This window comes from Taurulus bubalis (genome assembly GCF_910589615.1).
Source record: "Taurulus bubalis genome assembly, chromosome: 4".
Lineage (NCBI taxonomy): Eukaryota > Metazoa > Chordata > Actinopteri > Perciformes > Cottidae > Taurulus > Taurulus bubalis.
In genome coordinates this window covers 26,511,830-26,531,620 of record NC_136592.1, presented here as the reverse complement: position 1 = coordinate 26,531,620, position 19,791 = coordinate 26,511,830, and the positions used below count along the sequence as shown (strand labels likewise).

General features: G+C 42.4%; 1 protein-coding gene across 1 annotated transcript in view; it reads right to left on the bottom strand.

Moving 5' to 3' along the window:
* LOC306735257 (protein kinase C-binding protein NELL1-like) overlaps positions 1 to 19,791 on the bottom strand; it is a gene marked incomplete at its 5' end in the record, with an annotated part of 216,717 nt that overhangs the window by 172,912 nt on the left and 24,014 nt on the right. The window contains 1 exon segment of the mRNA XM_079216712.1: positions 12,755 to 12,905. Coding sequence (XP_079072838.1) covers positions 12,755 to 12,905 — 151 coding nt within the window.

The window sequence follows — 19,791 nt, the reverse complement described above, 5'->3', positions numbered from 1 at the left end:
AAAAACAAGCAATCTGCTTATGTCATCTGATAATTTAAGACTAGTATATTCTTGTATTTTCATTCATTTTACTGATTAAATATATATATATATATATTCTTAATTCCCCTACACGAAACATTAAAACTCTGCTGAAGAATTAACTAATGGCATTATATGGGCGCGATGTTATTAGGCTCTTAGTGAATAATGTATTTATAGCATGAGCAACTGTCACCCGTCAGCGTGTCTCTTTGAAATCAAAATATTTTTTATCATTTGGATCAGAAACACAACAGTACGCAGAGAGATGAGAAGGAGACATTTTTACTCCGGGGTGGCACGAAAGAAAAGTTTCCAGCGTGGAAATATGTCGTCCTCTGAGGGACACAATTAGTAAAGAAAATACTGAATACAGAATCTGACAATTAGAAGTCGACATGTCTCATGCAGAAGTGGAACATTTGGACACACAGTTGCGCTGGAGAAGAGACGGGTCATTCGGATCACAGACATTTCTACAAAAGTCACAATCGAGGGCAAATTGTCACCTGAATTGGACAAAACATCTTGAGAATTTTGCTGTTATGATTGTAAAAACTGATAACAAAAAGGACCATACAGTAAAAACAGCCAACCTCATCATGCTTGCAGGAAAAGAAACAAACCGTCATTAAACAATGAAAATGGAATATAATTCAATCTTGCAGGCAATATCATTCTAGCTGTGATCCATGAGCAAACTCAGTCATATAGACTACAATGATTTGCTGACAAACACACCGTTCGTTCATTGCTCAGCTAACAAACAATAATAATGCGAGTTCAAACAAGTTGGTGTTTCATCAAACAGCTTCTGAGGTAACCGCTCAGTGCCAGCTTTGTGTGAAAAGATGTCTGACAGCTTATCAAAAAAATAAAGATATTTTTGTCTCAGCTTCATTGAGTGCTCAAAGTGAGCTGGTCCTCACTGGTCCAGGCACCTCTCCGAGTTACTCTCTGGAATACCGCGGCTTATTCTTGCACGTCGGCACTTCTAAAAAAGCTGCTGGTACTCTTTCTTTTCTTTTCTTTTTTCCCCTTTTCATGTCAAGATGTCTGGGTGCTTTCTCCTCCATTATAGGCCGCATGAAAATAAAAAACAATGTGGAGAGCATCTGGACGAGCCGACGCACGGGAGGGAGGAAGTGGGAGAACGAGGGCTCGTTTAAAAACATGAATGAACTACAACTAATACAACTTTATTCAAAACGTTTTCTGGATCTGCTCTTTTCATTTAGTGTGACCTCACAGGGTAAATATTTCAAGGGGAATTAAAAGCTTGGTTGATGGCTGGGTTTTGGGTAAATAATACAACTATTAATAAACTACAGACAGTTTTGTCTTGTGGCTTTTTGGGCGTTATCTACAGTAATAATAATAGTCCAATATGATGTGGATTTGCATTGTCAAAATCTTTGAAGTTTTCTTGGTGGAGGAAAAATGTCTCCTAGTACACCAACATGTGAACAAGGGCAGTACTGGTATTTAAGCACTGGTTTCCCTTTCTCCCCATCACTTGGTGGTGCGATGCAGGCGCTCGTCTCAGCACCACGTGCCTCTCTCACACTCCAGCCTCATCAGCCAGCTAACTTATGAGCCCGGCAGCCCGAGAGCCGCAGGCAGCCAGTCATGACATTTCAGCTTCACCCGCGGCTGACAATGACCCCAACACTGGAACCCCGGCCACACACACACACACACACACACACACACACACACACACACACACACACACACACACACACACACCTCCCCGATACTTAATTCGGACCGAGCCAGAACCTCGACTATTCCAATAGATTTAGACACGCACAGGCTTGCACACATACACACAGGGATCAAGCCCATCCAATACCAAAGCTCAACAGCTCTCATGCATATGTATGAGGAGGGAGAGTGGACCCACTCCAGAGAATGTCAATGGAGGCTGAGAGGAGGCATATTCTACCAACGTTCTGTTTGGAAAGTGAATGAAACTGAGTGGGACGCAGACAAACAAAACACCAAACACACTTAAGGATGATGTATCAAGATATAAAGTTCACACCGATAAGGTACACATTAAATCGATGGCCTTCGCCTCGCAGCTCAACTGCATGACGTGATGATGAATGTCCTCTGAGTTAGAGACGCAAGAGCAGGAGGTTTCTATCCGTCTTGATAACGTTTCACTCCCCGAAATTGATCGCTGAGATCTGTGAACGCGAGTCCGACGGGGAAACACGAACAGTTGTTGTAAACAAGGCAAACGACAGATTATCTAAAACCCCTTAATTAAAACCAAGCACTGTTTCTAATCCCTCCCTGCACAGAGACACTGTGCCCACTTAACTATGGAAAGCACAGTAGTTCAAAGTCGAAAACGTCGTTAATTCTCTCTCTCTCGAAATATCTGATATGTATAATGTCATTTTTCATATTTAAAAACAAGATTTTCACATTTTGTTGTCTTCATAAGCCTTGGAAACATATTTTAAGAATATTTGTGAGTAACAGAATGTTAGCCCTGTGCGTTTGCTTCTACGTTCAGTTAATAAGAGCAGCCGTCTCCTGCATAACGAGAATGAATATCTATAAATGATTTGCCGCAACCAAGAAAAGACAAAAGACATTAGGGGAAAGAGGTTCAGATAACCGAGTTCAAACCTTTCCACAGAGCTAATGACGGCCCATCAGCCCCCCACACAGAAGGCGGTGTTATTACTAAAACAATTATCACACAGCAGATTAACAAGCAACACAGGAAAGTGTTTTTCTACTACCTTAAATTGCATTTGCATGCGTCGAGCTTCGGCTGCTCACTTACTCACACTTGTATGTGTAAAAGGGGGGGAGAGAGAGAAAGAGAGAGCGGTAGAGTCAGTATAGGAATGGCTGAGCAGCTCACTGTCTCTGTGCAGCATGTCATCACTCTGAAATGAAATGAATACATCAGTCTGGGGCTGCGCCGGGCGAAGGCCCGACAGCTCGTCTGAACCGTGCTGCAGGAGACGGAGACGCTAGCTGGAGAGGAGTCATTTGCGAAGGAGTAAAGTGAACGCAAGAGCTCTCCAACTTCGCCTCCTCGGGGCTTTGGAGAGGCCTGGAATCACTGGACGAACAGAAACACCGTTATCCTGATTTGACTCTTCAATAATCGTCAAAGGCATTCACTTCACAGCGAGCGTTTACTTTATGAAGCATTTAGTGGTAGCTATTGGACCCCCCTCCCCCCCCATGACAACATACTTAATGAAGGGGAATAGTCTATTGGCAGGCAGTCCATTTGTAACTAATTGTGTGGCCTGACAGACAATACATATGACATATCTGTTTCTCTGTGGAGAACAACAACAATGAGCCTTATCACCATTTTAAAGGCTTTCTTTTCACTGCTGATCCTTTCATAACCAGCCTTTTACTTTTTGTATTCATTATTTTACTAATGGCCATTGCATGGATCTAACAGACCCCTAATGTGAGCTTCCACGGCTTTCACAACAAAAACAAATCATGTTTGCATATCAAAGAAAACAGAAAATGTTGTCGAGCAGTGGCAGAGAGAGAGAGGCTCCTCCATGGTTAGAATGTGTTTCGAGTCCATGTGATGGGAGACTTGAAAAGTGTGCAAACGAGCACGAAGCAACAAAAAAGGGTCAACATGTAATGGATTGAACGATGGCGAGTGAACAATGACCAGCAGACAATGGCTGATGGGACATTGAGGCTAGAAAGGACATAGCGATCGTATGCTCCAAATTTTGGACAAGAACTGCTGCGATTTTTGAGCCGCACTGGGAGAATCCTTTCAGAAGCGGAAGGCTTTGTTGGCCAATTACGATGCATTCGTTCTCAGAATGTAGACTTCAGAGGAGAGAACCCCTGAACTGGGACACGGCTTTCTAGTAAACCAAAACCGCAATTGTCAAAGGAAAGAAAATGCAAGGAAACGCTTTATGATGCAATTTTTTCTTTTTTTTTCCTTTTTTCATGCAAGCATTACAATGTGTGTCTACATATTAAACATCTCTGCCATATCTCCGTCTTGGCTCCACAGTGGTGGAATGAATGTAATGTGATAAAATACCCTTCAAGGGGTAACTGCCGGGATCTTCAACCCTATTTCCACATGTTTTTGTGCCTAAGTGACTGATGGGGACAACAATTTAGAAAATGGTTCCAGTATTGATTGAAAAAGCTGCAGACGACATGCTCACTCGGGTCAATGTACGTCCACCAAAGTGCTTGTTTGCCCCCCTGGCAGTGTCTGGCAACATTAATGGAAAAAAATCCACAATTAAATAAAAAGGTTTTTTTATGCACACTTTCGCTTGATCCGATTGTCATTGTGTGTCTCGCTCAAGGAGAAGTCTTGTTTTGAAATCTCGTGTTGCATCCATATTGTTGAAATCAGCTAAATATTCAGCCATGACATTGACAACATTTTTGACAACACTGAGCTACTCTTCCTTAACTCTTACAACACCGGCAGTCTCTCTAACTCTTAGCTCTGTTTTCCAACCACAAGTCACATGACACAACAACACACCTGATAATGAAAAAAGATACTTCTCTATAGGATCCTCTCCATAATACAAGAACTTTTAGCAGATAGCATCGACGGTGTCGAGCCCATGCTGCTCACAGTATTATAAATGTGCTGAGAGGCGTAGTTATGACGAGTCAAACTGCTGAGTGACAAATAAACAGGCCCGGTGTCAGGGTCGCAGGCCGCGTCTCCTGATATGGTGATTGTGGGTTGTGTGAGGGTCTCAGGAGTGCGGTGACAGCTGTGGGAAGAAGCTGTAGAAGTGACAAGTCTTCAAAGCGCACCGGCGTCATCCGTGAGAGGAAGGTTTTGGAAATGAATGGTGGCTGCCCGAGAGTGCTGGGTTGGCTGTACATCATCCGGTCCTTTTGTCTTTCTTTATATGGAGGACAGCTGACATCCAATTATCTGCGCAATAGGGAGTTCAACACTCCGGACTCTTGTCCGTGGAATGGGAGATGGTGGTAAATGCAGCGATGCCTTCAGTTACGGGCCTAAACAGTGGGACCAGGATTGGTTGCGAGGCCTTGTGCTTCAGCTGAAGACCACCCTAGATGAAGTTTCTGGACGGTGATGGCAGAGAGACGTAAACTCGAGGTATAGAGATCAATGGGATGCGGTGAGCAGCAGCGCATTAACTCGTACACTGTGTGTTCAGCGTGGCAGCAAAGCATAGTGGGAGGCGGACCGCCTCGGGTTCCTGGCGATCAGGTCCATAAGGGCAGTGATGCCATGAGGTTAAAACGATTGATGGAAAAGCCAGAGGAGGAGGAATTACAGAGGTAATTAAAAAAAACATCCACTTGCTTGCTTCTCTGAAAAAACTAAAAAGACATAGCTCGGGAATAACTCTGATTGCGTAAGATCAGTGAGCAAGCTAACACGCCTACTTAGAATACAAAAGGTTTGTGAATCAGTCATCACCATTGTCCGAGGTTGCAGTGCTTTTTTAATGACCGACCAAGAGAGCTCGCTTCATGAAAACTCTCAAGAGACACCGGTGGCGGAGGAAGTATTCAGATCCTTTATCGCGGAAAAAGTAGCAATACCATACGGACAAAACACTTACTGGAAGTAAAAGTCCTACATTCAAATGATTTGGAAAAAGTATGTAAGTATTTTCAGAAATGGACTGAAAAGGTAGAATGAGTAGGATTTTCCGTAGGAATTTCCAGTGGAAATAAAAAGACGAAAATAAACAAAACCCCCGTTGAAATACACCTCGAGACTATAGAGACAGTACATGTCAGTTTAGATTTTGAGATTTCTTATATTTGAGGCATCAAACTGTAAAACGATCAGTGGTATTAAGGATCCCGATGTTGAAAGATACTTTTGTGGCTTCAGATGTGTGTTTTTGAGCGTTTTTGTGCTTCATCCTTTGTGGAGGAGAAGGGCAGCCAAGGTGGTGGAGGCCTCTGGGGTCTGAGTGCTGTTGGATAGGTTGAGGGAGTCCTGGTAGTCTCAGGGGCGAGGAGGCTCAGGAGGATCCTGCCATTCAAACTAACAACACACACAGTGGAGGTTTCTGGGAAGTGTGGGGCAGGGTGAATGTAAGATTGCCCTTTTGAGCCTTTCTGGTGCTGTGTAAGTAATTTATTTTCCAGTGGCTTTTATGTTCTTCAGGCATCCTTCAGCAGAGCTTCTCCACCCAGTGATTTTTTTGTAGGGAACTTTAAAAACTCTATGAATTATAAGTAGTCATGTCAACAACAAATAATGATATGTAATTCGAAAGCACTATAGCAGGGTTCACTAATAGGTACCAATAGTATTCGGACCCTGGACCTACAACCAATAGATAATTAAGAATTATTCAACTTTGAGGGAGCACTTCTATTTTAACCGACGCTACTTAAATATATATGGGACTACTAAATCATAGCGCAATCATAGCATTTGTGTTCAAAAAGCTGGGCAGGAACAAGCTGGTAAAAAAGGGAACCATATAGACGTTTTATTTATTACTACTATAGATAAATATACCAGTATTGTATCGTATTCTATTATCGTATCGAAAGCATCGAGTATCGTGATATTTATGGCAGGTATCGTATCGAAATCATACTTTTGGTATCGTGACAGCCCTAGTAAGAACTACAAAAAGTCTGTATTTTAGCCTGTTAGTTCAAATTCTGAAGAAGACTTGAGGAGAAGAAGACTTGAGGAGCAAAGAGAAATATTGTTCGTCAGCATTTGTAACGTACTGCATCCTTCTTATAATCCAGGGAGTGGAGTGTAGAAACTGGAATCCGTCTGAGGTGAGCGGGTCAAGCTAACCCCTCACCCCTGATCCACGGGGGAGACCAGGAGTTCAGGATCGAAGCCAGCGGGTTTTCCCGTCTCATAACATTCACACACAAATCCCATCTGAAGGCAAAACACATTTTGAAAAATTCTACCGATCAAGTTTAAGCATAAAATAAACTGACAGAGACAAGGCGGAGATTCACCATGGCACCGAACACTTTCCAAACTTGCCAAAAAAAGTTTGACTCCCTAAAATCCTGTTTCCTTTTCACACAGGGCAAGCACACTAGTGTTTCCTTTAACCCCGCCTCCCAGCATCGGATCGGTCACATGAACGAAGGAAGGAAAATAACTCTGGTTTAAGCATTTGTCCACCTGATTCAAGGATATTAATACATTTCTGCATCTCGCTACTGCATTTTATTTATTAAACTGGAAAAATTAAACTTTTATTCTATTTTTTGCTTTTTGACTGTGTTTAACGTTTTAAAGAATGTTCTTAATTGTTTATAAATCTTGTTTTCTTCTGCATTATGTTTTGATGCTTTTAATGTTTTTATGTGAAGCACTTTAAATCGCCTTGTTGTTGAAATGTGTTCTACACTTGCCTTGATGATGAATGCACCTTTCTATTTTATTTGACACTTTTGTACAAAGCAAAGCACAAGTGATGTATATAATTCAAGATCAACTGCACTGTAAGATAGGAATTTAGAAGTATTTCACAAAGGTCCGTTCTGACTGTTAAACTTCAGGATTTAACTATCAAAGACATTCTCTGTTATATATGTTGGTTTAAGTGATGATTTTGGACAAAAGAAAAATCAATACGGGTTGCGCTTGTGCTCATGTTCAATTAACTGTTCATGTATAAAATACCTCTACATTGGGGAGAATATTTCCCGCATCCAACTTTGCCATATTTACAAGCATCCCCAAACTTTCCCCACAAAGTCGAATTGAACAAGTCCCTCTCCTCCATCTCTGCGTGTTTTCAACTCCCACCGCATGTTGACTGCAGCTCAGCATGTTTCCATAAAAGAGAAGAACCTGTCGGTGCTCGTGAACTGAGGCGAGGAAGGCGAGACGGACCTGTAGAGTGACAGAGGCCAGACGGATGAACAGAGCAGCTGGAGAAGCTGGCGGAGCATCTTGGCTGTTTAAGTGTTCAGGTGGGAAGAGCGGTGGAGAGACCGGGCTTTGAGTTTGTTCATCACACAGCTACTGCCACTTGCTGACAACGAGAGCATTACCGGGACCCAGAGAACTGCTGGCTAGGCAGAAACAGGTTTCCTTTGTTCTATTCAGCTTACTTGAGCATCAATAAAACCTTCTCTCCCGTTCCCTAGTGCCGGGCACAAGAAGAAGAAAGAAAAGTTTCTTCTGCTTTTGCAGCGGGTACCCAGAAATGCTTTCATTCTAGACGTTTTTTTCACTTTGAGGATGAGGAGAGCGGAGGATGAGAGGCGCGGAGGATATTATCATATTGGGAAAGCAGAGCTGGCAGAGGAGGTGGGAGGAAAGGAGAGGATGGTTTGATTGTACCGAGAGAAAGACGAAGAAGTTAAGAAGGGACAGAGGGAATGTATGATTGGATTTGGCGGTGGTGGAGCTAGCTGTCTGTTAGCTGGCTGAATGGGAGGCCTGTTTTATAATGGGAAAGAATGGCCAATGGCTGAAAGCTCTAATAGGGCCTTCAGAGGGGATTCAGAGGTTCAGAACAAATCCTCGGTCACAATGGGGCACAGGTCTGCCCCAAGCCAGTCAAGACTCCATCTCGGCAAATTTAATTACACTCGCAGTGTTGGAGTCTAACTCACACAATAGCTTGTCTCAAAATAACTGCAGCCTGCTGCGGCTTGGCTTGGCTGGAGTTGCAGCCCAATATCTACTTAATCAAAAGCATACAAGGAAAGGGACTGGCTTGGGGTGTATTCTGTTTTAATTAAGAAATAAATGGCAAACTAGTCTGTATTTCATCTGTGAATGCTTAATGAGAAAGGAAGTACATTTTCTCTTTTACCCGTATGATGTCTGTCCATGCAGATTGTTTCAGGCTTATGAGTAGAGACGTCCACATTTGAAACATCCGCCACCTCAACAGCGATGATTCTTCTTACAGACAGTATCCTGCTACTCTGGATAATCCACAGGTCTCACTGTGTAAAGACATTGTTATGCCGCCACAAATCCTCTTAGGCAGGAGGTTTACTATGGATGGATGGGTCAACAAACCCGACTTTGACTCGGAAGACAATTCTACATATCTTGTTGCTCGTACCAAAAGTAATCTGGTTTCTTTTAAGCATGACTGCAAATGTTCCCTTCTTGTGCCTTAATCTAACTAAAGCGCATCCACAGCAGTGGCAGATCAGAATACAGTCATGAATCACTTTGACGACAGTCTTGCCGGTACACGCATTGGATCAGAATACGCTCATATCGGTTATTTTGGATGCGAATGTCACGTCACATATTTTATTGTTTTGGTTGGAGGACTTATTGCTTAAAACTTGAGCAAAAAAATACAATGTGTGTATGGCTACATACCACTAGGGCTGGGTGATAATTCAATATGGTAATGTATTGTCCTTCAATGGAATCATATCGTGATGAAAATGTATCAAGATGTAGTGATATACAATAATGTTGTATAAAATGAATAAGAACAAGCACAAACTAATTAAAATTTCATTTAGCTGACGCTTTTATCCAAAGTGACTTACATTTTTGCTCTATACACCGTAGACACAGCAACAGGGAGCAATTAGGGGTTAAGTGTCTTGCTCAAGGACACATCAACATGGACAAGTGGAGCCGGGGCTCAAACCACCGATCCTCTGATAGAAAGACAGGCATTCTAACCACTGAGACAAAGTCACATGTATTACAATTCTTCTTCTGGGAATACCCCAGTGTATTTAAACTAAACTATTGTCTCAATTGAATCAATCTACGTATGTGCATGCATGTAAACATATCATTTCATAGATTTTTATGAAATTACCAATATCTGGAGAGAAAATGTAGGCCAGCTCTACATTCTCCTAGAGGTAAATACCACATTTTAGGGATTAACGGAGCTCACTGAGCCCCCTAGAAATGCATGATTTAAATATAATTCATATTTTTTATAACAACATTGAACTGATAATTCATTGTAATGGTGAATAATATTGACCTTGCTGCGTCTTATTGACAGAGGAAGAATCCTCTACGACAACAACTTAATGCAGTCTTTATATTTAGTTGTAATAACTGGAATAACTCTGTCAACACCGAATTTTTATGCACACTTCTGTTAAGTCATGCAAACAAACCACGTACCCATAAACTGTCATCCTTTAAGTGATGGGTGAGCTGTACTTGCCATCTTTCTTTGTTCGTACATCTCAAGTAGAACAGCTTTTACTACAAAACAGCCAACGGCCAGCAGCAAACGTTTAGCTCCCTAGCAATCTCCCTCTAGCCAGCCAGGAGTGAAATGAGCAGGCATCGTATAGATTCCTCTTCATTTCAACTTGACAAATTTGAAATTTGCCACCGTGGGAAAATTCAAAATGAGACAGGAATGAATAGAAAACATCCAACAGAAGTTCAGCTCCACATCGCAGCCAGTTTGGACAATCCACCTTATTAAAAACATCTAATTTGATTTCATGGCCGACGCTCGCTCACATCCTATTCTGATTGGCCACGGTACACACAGCATCCCGATTCACGAGACCTCTATTTGTTTTAATATGCTGAGGTCCATCAACAAGCCTGCATGCACGACTCCTCTCTGGAGGAAAGCTAATACTGTAGCTGGGGTCTGTGTCTGGTTTACTGCCGGGCGTTGCAGTTTGGTTTCTCTGGTAATTCTTGCAATATTCCATATGCACAATATTCCTCATTGTGCATATTAGTCGGGTTATAAAAATGCACTGGTATCTAGATTATTAATTTGCATGAGAACAAAGCCTCTGCTGTAGAAATTAAATTCCCTCAAGATTTGTATTTCTGATGAATCCCTAAAAATTAAAACTGTGCTTATGCTATGTACAAAAATAAGACTTGTAATTTGGGGGAACAGATCCTAAAAAAGTCCACAACAGCCATCTGAATGTTATAAATGTCGTAGACTGGCTTCAGGAATCTATTACAGTGGCCAACAACTGAGTGTGTTTGAGCACGACTAAGTGCCTGTGATGCAACATTTGCTTAGTGCGAGCACTCCTCTGAGCTACATGTGCTACACGGTGCATGTCATTGCGCCTGAAAGGGGAGGACAGTACAGTTGGCTGTGGTTTGACCAGTCCGCTGTGTGGCAATTATGTGTGCAGGTAATACGAGAGACTGAGAGAGAGACAAAGAGAGAGAGAGAAAGAGAAAGGAGAGTGGAAGGCAATTCTCAGGGTCACCTTAAAAGCACAGCAGGGACCAACACATATCTCTTCAAGAGTGAATCATACAGTATGGGCTTGCAAAAAGAAGAATGAGTTCACAGGCATGCACATACACACAAGTGAGCAAAGATTCTTTGCTTACATAAAAGTAGCAATAGCACAAAGGAAAAAAATACTCCAACAGTGCTGCATTCATAATATCCCTGAAGTAAAAGCATGCATCATGTGCGAAATGTTCTTAGAAGCATAAAGACTTGAACAACGTCGTTGTTGTTGCGATTTCAAAGGATTTGATTTAACTCCCTCTTGTAACTGTGCACCACTCAAATATTCTGTTTAACTGAGGAATACTCACAGCACAAAAGCTAAAGAAGCTCTAGCTTCGGTTTCAATGGGACTCTAATTTATCATAACAAAGCTTTCGTCTGAGTGATGAATCAAACCTGCAGCTAGTTTTCACAGGATTCATCTTGTGACAACATTTTAGAGCAATGGTGTACAACTGCTTTTGTATTGTGACACTTAAAATCAAGCAATGTGTGCTCATGACCCCTAATCGCAGATAACTGACCATTCTGCGGAGGGTAGAATAGATATAATCCAGTATTTCACAAGAAAATAAGATAAAAGTAAAGAAAAGACTATATAAAACTATAGTGACGGATTGTTTTAATGTATCCCTTTAATAACCCGACGACCCCTCCGATTAACCCTTGGGGGGGGTCCTGAACCAAGAGGACCAGCATTCCCCTCACAACTCTCTCCATATCTCTGCAATTGTGGACGATTTCGCCTTTTTTCTTGACATACAGCAAACGCATTTACGCGCTCCCCTAGAATGCTCACTTCGACTGCGTGTTTCGTAGAACTGAAGGCTTTTTCTGTCAGAGGAGGAGAGGAAAAAAATCAATGTTGCCTGCCCTTCTAAAACAATTCAAAGTTGTAGTGTTTCTCAGGGGGGCAGGGGTGAGCTCGCTGCTGCCACTCGCTGATGTCCTGCAGCCATCGCATTCTGCAGCAAAATACAGCCCATTGCAACAAATTCAATAAGACTCCTCGAAACAGCCAGGGAGAGATAACCAATGTTCAAATTATTACTCAGAGAAGAAGAAAAAAAGAAGTGTACCTATTTCTGTGCTCTGGTCGTTCACCGCAGCTCAGTTACGACGCCATACATTCTAGTTATCAGGGATGCTGTTTGTCTGTTTATGCAGCACTCTACGATAAAACTCGGCATTATCAGCATGCTTGGTATTGCTTGGTGCTTCGCACTCATCTTACAGACACAATACATGCAAGGTTATCTTCCTGCCCTGAGCATACAGGGGGATACGGTGCATTATTCCACCCGTAGACTTGCCCTCCCATCACACGCCGACTTAAACCGGCGGTGGAGCAATCTCACACTGATCTTTACTTTACTACACCTCATCAACAGCCATCTGCAAACAGGCTGTGAGTGAGATGAGAATTTAATTTAAAATGGGAGTGCGCAGTAACCCGTGGAAGTAAAGTTGCACAGAGAAGGAGCTGCGGGCCAAAATGAAGAGGATTACAGACGGATTACCTGTGTTCTGACTCGTGGATGGAGAATATGACTCCCGACGTGGAGGACTTCTGCTGGATGGAGGCCAAGAAAGTAAACTCACTTTTCCTCCTGAACAGCTGCACCACTTTCTCTGTGATGTGTGCCGGGGCGTGAACTGCTCTCCCAACATCTGAAGGAATAAAGTAGAATGGAAGGAAATCATCAGTAAACCCTTTTCACAGGCAATGTGCTGCTGTGTGCATCCTCCATGTGCACTTGCCAAAAAGTGGGAGCAACATATTAAGCCATCTAATCACACATGGTGGAACAACTTCACACTTTGAAAGTATATTTCATCCTCACCTTCTGGCAGTTCTGTCAGGTAGTCTGTGTTTTGGGAAAAAGTCATCGTTTGATGCCAACTCGCAACGCCAAACTAGTGCATGCAAAATTGATACTTAGACAGTAAACTTTGGGAATTCTCTCGTGAACGACTCATGAACAGACATTCTGCCCACGGTTTTGTAGCTTGCTTTTAAAGGATAATACTGGACAGAAATTATAAGCATTGTCAACCGTTTTTATTAATGGCAATGTAATAGCACGGCTTTGGGAATTTTGTTTTAACATTCATGGTCCGCAGGAGACGACTCCGACGGACTTTGGTGGCTCTTCATCCAGTACCACCGATAGTTCGACATTACCATCAGTCTCAGATGTGCTCTGTGTCTAGCACTAATAAACGGATGTCAGCGTGCAAAAGTGCACAACTTAGAAGGTTGACATTGTAACCGGACTAGTCTCGTTTCTTGTGGTGCACGTCCACGAACATGTTGACAAAAACTTTCATTGCATCAAAGATAGTACACACTTAATAGTTGAACATTCCTTGCACGTGCAACGTTGCACTTTGCGCGAAACCTCTATTATCACGTGATAGCGAGCGAAACCTCTTTTTCAGACAGACAGTCTGGTGGAGAGGAGCCTGTGGCTGTCTCACTGCAGGGCTTTTAAAACTCCCCAGGGAGACACAATCCGCCTCCCCGCTGTCAGAGCCTATTGTACAGAGCAGCTTCCTCCAGTTCTCCGGGACGTGGGATCCATGAGCAGAGTATGTCATTAGATCACACACTATTTTCATGATGTGACAATATTGACACATTTTTATTTTTTATTTATTACTTTCACTTGACTGACGAGTGAAAAAAAGAAAGAAAACAGCTGTGTGGTGCGCTTCAAGGTAGGGCTGTGCGGTATACCGGTTCAAACCGTATACCGGTTTCAGATTTCCATACGGTATGAATTTTTCATATACCGTCATACCGGTGATTACAACTGTTGTTGCTCTACGGCGGTCAACTAGACACCGGCGCCGTCAGCGACCAGCGCCGTCAACAAGCCATGCATATCCGCAAGAACAGCAGGCGGCAACATTTATTTTTTTACAGTTTAATACTGGGAGCAGTGGAGCTACTTAGCTGTCAGGGCAACTTGGTTCACTCATGGTTCAAAATTACACGGCCAAATTGCATCCTGGGAAGTTGGGCGCCGAACAGCTGTTTGTGTGGCGTGTCTTCCGGTCTGTCTCTTCCTGGGTTTTTTGTGCGCAAACTCTACCCAGCATGCAATTCGGCGGTGTAATTTTATAACAAGTGTGAACCATGACTGAACCAAGTTACCCTGACAGGTAAGTAGCTACGCTGCACTCCCACTATTAGTCTGTAAAAAGTAAATGTTGCTGCCTGCTGTTGTTGCGGCTATGGACGACTCGCTGACAGTACTGCTGTCTAGTTGACTGGTGTTGTTAATGGAATCAATGTGTTTACTCATTTAAAAAAAATATACCGTGAAACCGCCAGAATCTTACAAAATACCGTGATATGAATTTTTGGCCATACCGCCCAGCCCTACTTCAAGGTCAACAAATTGTCACCAGATAACTTCAATCCCATTTAAACTGCGGACATCTCTCCTCACGCGAGCGTCCGATACAGTCAAGTTCACGGTCTTCACAGCTATGAGTCTCACTCAAAACGGGCAGCAAACAAACAGAAGCAAGCGCATGTGAGCTTGGCCACAAACGAGAACAGGAGCTGAACTGTATTTTATCTGCACCGATTAACTGCAGACTCATTCCCCTTCAAAGTAAATAAGGGGCTGGAAGATCAATGGATCAACTGGCTCAGATGCAGATACATTGTTCATTACTGCGGAATGAGCAAACCAATGTATAGTGTTTTCTGATCCGCCACATGGCATCATACCACATGAACATAGCTAAGACCTGGACAACTTTAAAGGAATGAAATAACTTGGTCAAAGTTAGGGAAAGTGGCCATGTTTAAAAGAATCCAATAACCGTTGTAGATAGGAGACGGGATACAAAAAACAAACGCCTATGTCAGCAAATAACAAATGCTTTGCATTGTGGGTTATCAACAGACTCTTCTGATGAATTCTTTGGGAGCAAACAACAACAAAAAGCACTCCCACAGTGTAGATCAAGAAAGAAAATGTGTGTGTGTTTGTGAGTTAGCCAGCTGGAGGAAAGCTAAGGAAATCTAAATATCAAAATAAAAAAGAAATACCTCAAATTAGTATTATTATTTTGTTTTTGTTTATTAATGTGTTACCATATTAGGTATTGAGAATCGGAGAATTTCACTGTTATTAGCATCGACTATTTTATAGTATTATTGAGACATTTAGAGTCATTATATCTGCGTGGGCTGTTTCACAAAGTGCAGTTGTCACATCATCATATTAAACCCTGACAAAATGCACTGCTTAGTTCTCTAGAATCCTCAAATAATTGACTGTAGGGCTGCAACAACGAATTGATGAAATCGTCAAAAATTGATTATTAAAAGTGTTGGCAACGAATTTCATTATCGATTCGTTGTGTCGCGCGATTATTACGCCGGGCAATAAGTCGCGGAGAAAAAAAAAGAGCAAAGTAACTGGCCGGCCAGCGTTTCTGAGATTGGAGTGAGACACGAGAAAAGCTGAGGTCATGATCTTCTCAAAAATAGAAGATCTTTGACGAGTCTTGGCCAATCAGCGTCTTCATGTTCCTCAAACTTGTTGTTAATGGAAGCTAGTCAGCTTGCTATCACGTTAGCTAACGTGTTTGGTTGTGTATTGTTGTTAAAGTTACTTTATGTTCCGTTACAGTTCAGTCTTGCTTGTAGAAAAACGTAACGTGATGAAACATGCCGTCACCCCCCGGTCTGGTTCAGTTCACGCCGTCACTCGTTAACATTAAACCGGCACACCGGTGGATCTGGCTGCAGGTTTTTTTTTTTTTACTCAAAGTAGAATGAAGCAAATCACGTAGTTGGGCTTAGCCAACAACGTGATGTCGTGGTCATAAGAGACCCAGAATGAAAGAGTTTAAGGAAGAGGACGCTCTATATGTAGCAGTACAGCTTCCCTCTGTCCCAGTATTTCATACATGTTGATAAAGCAGGGTATGCTAAATGCAGCCTCTGGAGGGATCAATTACAGTAAAAAGGGCTCACGTTTGGCAGATGTAAAGTATACATGTGTATGTTTTTAGTGTTAGTCCAATTTATTGTTTTAATTAACAGCTCAGGGATGTTCAAGGAGCAACGTGTTTGTGCACTTTCTGAAGATGTTTTGCACTGTCACTTCTGTTTTTGAATAAAGGGTTGGAATAAACGCTTTTTTGATAAAAAAATAGTTTTATCCGATTCATCGATTAATCGAAAAAATAATCAACCGATTAATCGATTATTAAAATAATTGTTAGTTGCAGCCCTAATTGACTATTCTGTATTCCAAAACATAATCCGGGTTTAAGTGCAGTCTGTTTACATGCAGACGTCTGTAGCGAGAGCGAAAGAGACCAAATGCTACCAGATGCTGTTTGACAAAGGGCTTGAACACCGAAAATTTGCATCATTAAACTTGACACACAAACACAACCAAGATGATAGCGTACCAAGCGTTGGTTATTGACAAATTGTGCTGCACATAAAGCGCAATTAGCCAAAATGTACAAAAGCCCCACACAGTCCACTCATGATGATGGATGGATCGGGAGCAGAACTAAAGCAGTGCACCCCAACAGCCTTCACCAAACAGCAGTCTCAGGCTTGTTGACATAAACAGACTTATTTACAGTGACAGGAGGAAGCAGGTAGAGCAGGAAGGTTCGTCTCCCAGCACACAAGATGAGGATCAGCGTATAGCAGGCAGCAGCCTGCTGTCAGAACCCCTCCCTCTCCATTTTACAGCTCATCACTTTAATCAGGACCCCGGCGGGTCCTCCCCCAGCTCGGCTGAGTCTTACAGATGGCCTCTCTAACTGGCAGCGAGGAAGAGGAGCTCAGCCGCTGTCCGGCGAGACTTCACTCAACACAGACGCAGCCCGTCAAGTCTGTGTGGACTTTTGTCTGGCCCGATATGGACGACCTGTGTCACAGCCAGAAAAGCGCCTCACTGTACTACAGTCAAGTTGTTCTGCCAAGGGCTCAAACTAAATCAGGGCAGAGCTTACTGGCAGGCCGGTGTCCGGCAGGCCAACAACTGGGGGAAAAAATAAATGTCTGCGAGCCTTTCAGGAACATGACTGTGCATCACCTCCTGCTGGTTTGTAGGTTTATGTACACAGCGCTTTCATTGGTATTGACAGATATACTCGCTGGCTGTTAATTAGGGCTGAGTGATATGACATCAGTATGATTTTGAAAAGGGAGACACATTTCGGCTATTGTACCTCAACTACTACTTCTGTCTGTGTATGAGGATGTGTCTTTTGTTAGCGTGTGTCAATTATTGGATGCCTGGTGTAGCGTCCGGAAGAACTCAGTCAAACAACTTCTCTCGTTCTCGGAATTTATTTTCCTGGATCACAAGTAAGGTAACAAATGCTGCGATCGCGATAGCAGGGAGTCGTCCAGTCAACACGCAGGTTGACCGCCCAAAAACACCCCGAACAGCCGGAAGGTCGGCTCTTTAATACACGCTTTTCCGTCATGAACATCTAACATTTCTATTGGCTCTAACTTGTCTAAGAGGAGGAGAATCATGTTCTCATCTTTTCTCACAAGACTGGAACGTGCAACGACCAGTCTGCTTCTCTAATGTCAATATACTGATAAACAGGTGTGAGTGTTGAAGTGCACAGGCGTGTAACTGACTTCCCTTGAGAACTGGGCATTTCATAGACACAACCAACTCCAGCTGCATAGCTGTGTTGTACTGACCTCACTAACCTGAACTTTAATAGACATGAAGAGTAATGGAGAATATCTGCAGAATATAAGGATTTATATTATCACTTCACATGACACGATGCCATGCAATAGAGTTAGCACGGCCCTTGAGCAGGGTCAAAACAACACTTGACAATTTAAAAATACGGACGAAAAGGCAGAAAATAATTAGGGCTGCAACTAACAGATTTCTTTTGCATCCGGCAATTCCCATAGCCCAAGATTATGTCTTGTCTATGCAACAATTTAATCTGTCAAGAACAACAATCCAAAACAAAAAGACATTAAATTTACAATTATACAAAGCAGAGGAAAGCAGCAAATCCTAAGGGTGGGTGTTCTTAAATAACCTTTTACTCAGTAGATTTTTAGTGCGTGGGCCTCACCATAATCTGGATGAAAATGGAAGTCGCGGCATGGCTGTTTAGCAGATACACAAAACACACAAATACACACTATCTAGACTCAGGCGCCAGATCAAAGAGGCCGTCTCAGTTGGAGAGTAGTCTCATTGTTACAGTCCCCGCAGCAACACATTCAGCATCACTGGCAGCTGCTCAGAGGCTGCCGGGTGTCAGCGAGGAACAAACTTAAAGGTACAAGAAGTAACACATCAAAGTTGCCTGGCATCAGTTGCAGCCAATTAAGTGAGCCCACAATGACAAACTGATAACCAGATAAAAGCTTCTTTTCACTGGCCATCGCAAGCCCTCGAGCTCCGTGATTCCTTTGGCAGAGGAAATGCTGCCGACAGATCCAACAATGCACCCATATAAAAAATGTTAGCCCCTTTGGCTCAGCTTCATCTTCATGATAATGATGTAGGTGTGCCCCAATATCTTGAAGGCAAGGACCTACAGTCTGCTTATTGTATGGCCCTAGTTTTAATTGAATAATCATGCATAATAGTAACTTTAAAATCTACTTTAAAGCTGAGTTACAAAGCACTGCGCATGGAAAAATAACAAGTTAAATCAGGCAATTCTAAGATCGATCAAGAAATGGAACAAACTGCAATTTGATTTTATAAAGCGCAATAAATAAAAAACAATATAAGGCATATTAGACATGGATAAATAAATACCAAGGCTAACATTAAGCCTTAAAAAAAGTGATTTAAAAGATGTTAACCTGCAAGCCACAACCACAAGTGCAAATAAACAGTCAGAGGAACTCTGGCTGAGGATCTGATCGAAAGATCCCTCCAAAACTTCAATGCAACCTGCCTGATTGGATTTATTTCTTGGAGGAACAGCTGTAAAATCAATTTCCAAATATGTTCTTCCTCCCTGTAGTATTAGCACACTTGTTTTATTGAAGATTGGCTGCTGAGATTCCTATGCTAATTCGGTGATGCACAAATTTTCCGATATCTTTTTAAACAATTAAATTCCCATGATAGTTTTGCTGCTTACTTACTCTCGTATTAAAAAGGCAAAAGTTGCCTTGAAGAGACAAGTGTAACTTCGGCCTTAGACCGGCCAGATTTAGGCTGCTGTTGAGCCAACCCTTTTCAGTAACTTCGGCTGGAACCAAGCCGGGTCATGTCGTTCAGTACTGGTTTGATTTTAAAACTCGAAAGTGAAATGTATCCTGCTCGCTAACTGCATCTCTGGAGTGAACAGTAACAGATGAGGAACGATCTGTATTCAGATCGAATGACACAAACGAGTATATTGCTGTACCTTGGTGTCCCTATCCAAATTACACACTGAACAAACCAATAATATAGCCACATTGCATATTGGCAAACAATCCCTAAAGGTCCATCATTTAAAACTGCTAAGACTGGTAGAAGTCCTGCCTTTCTTATTAGGGAGTGAGTGATCTTTATTT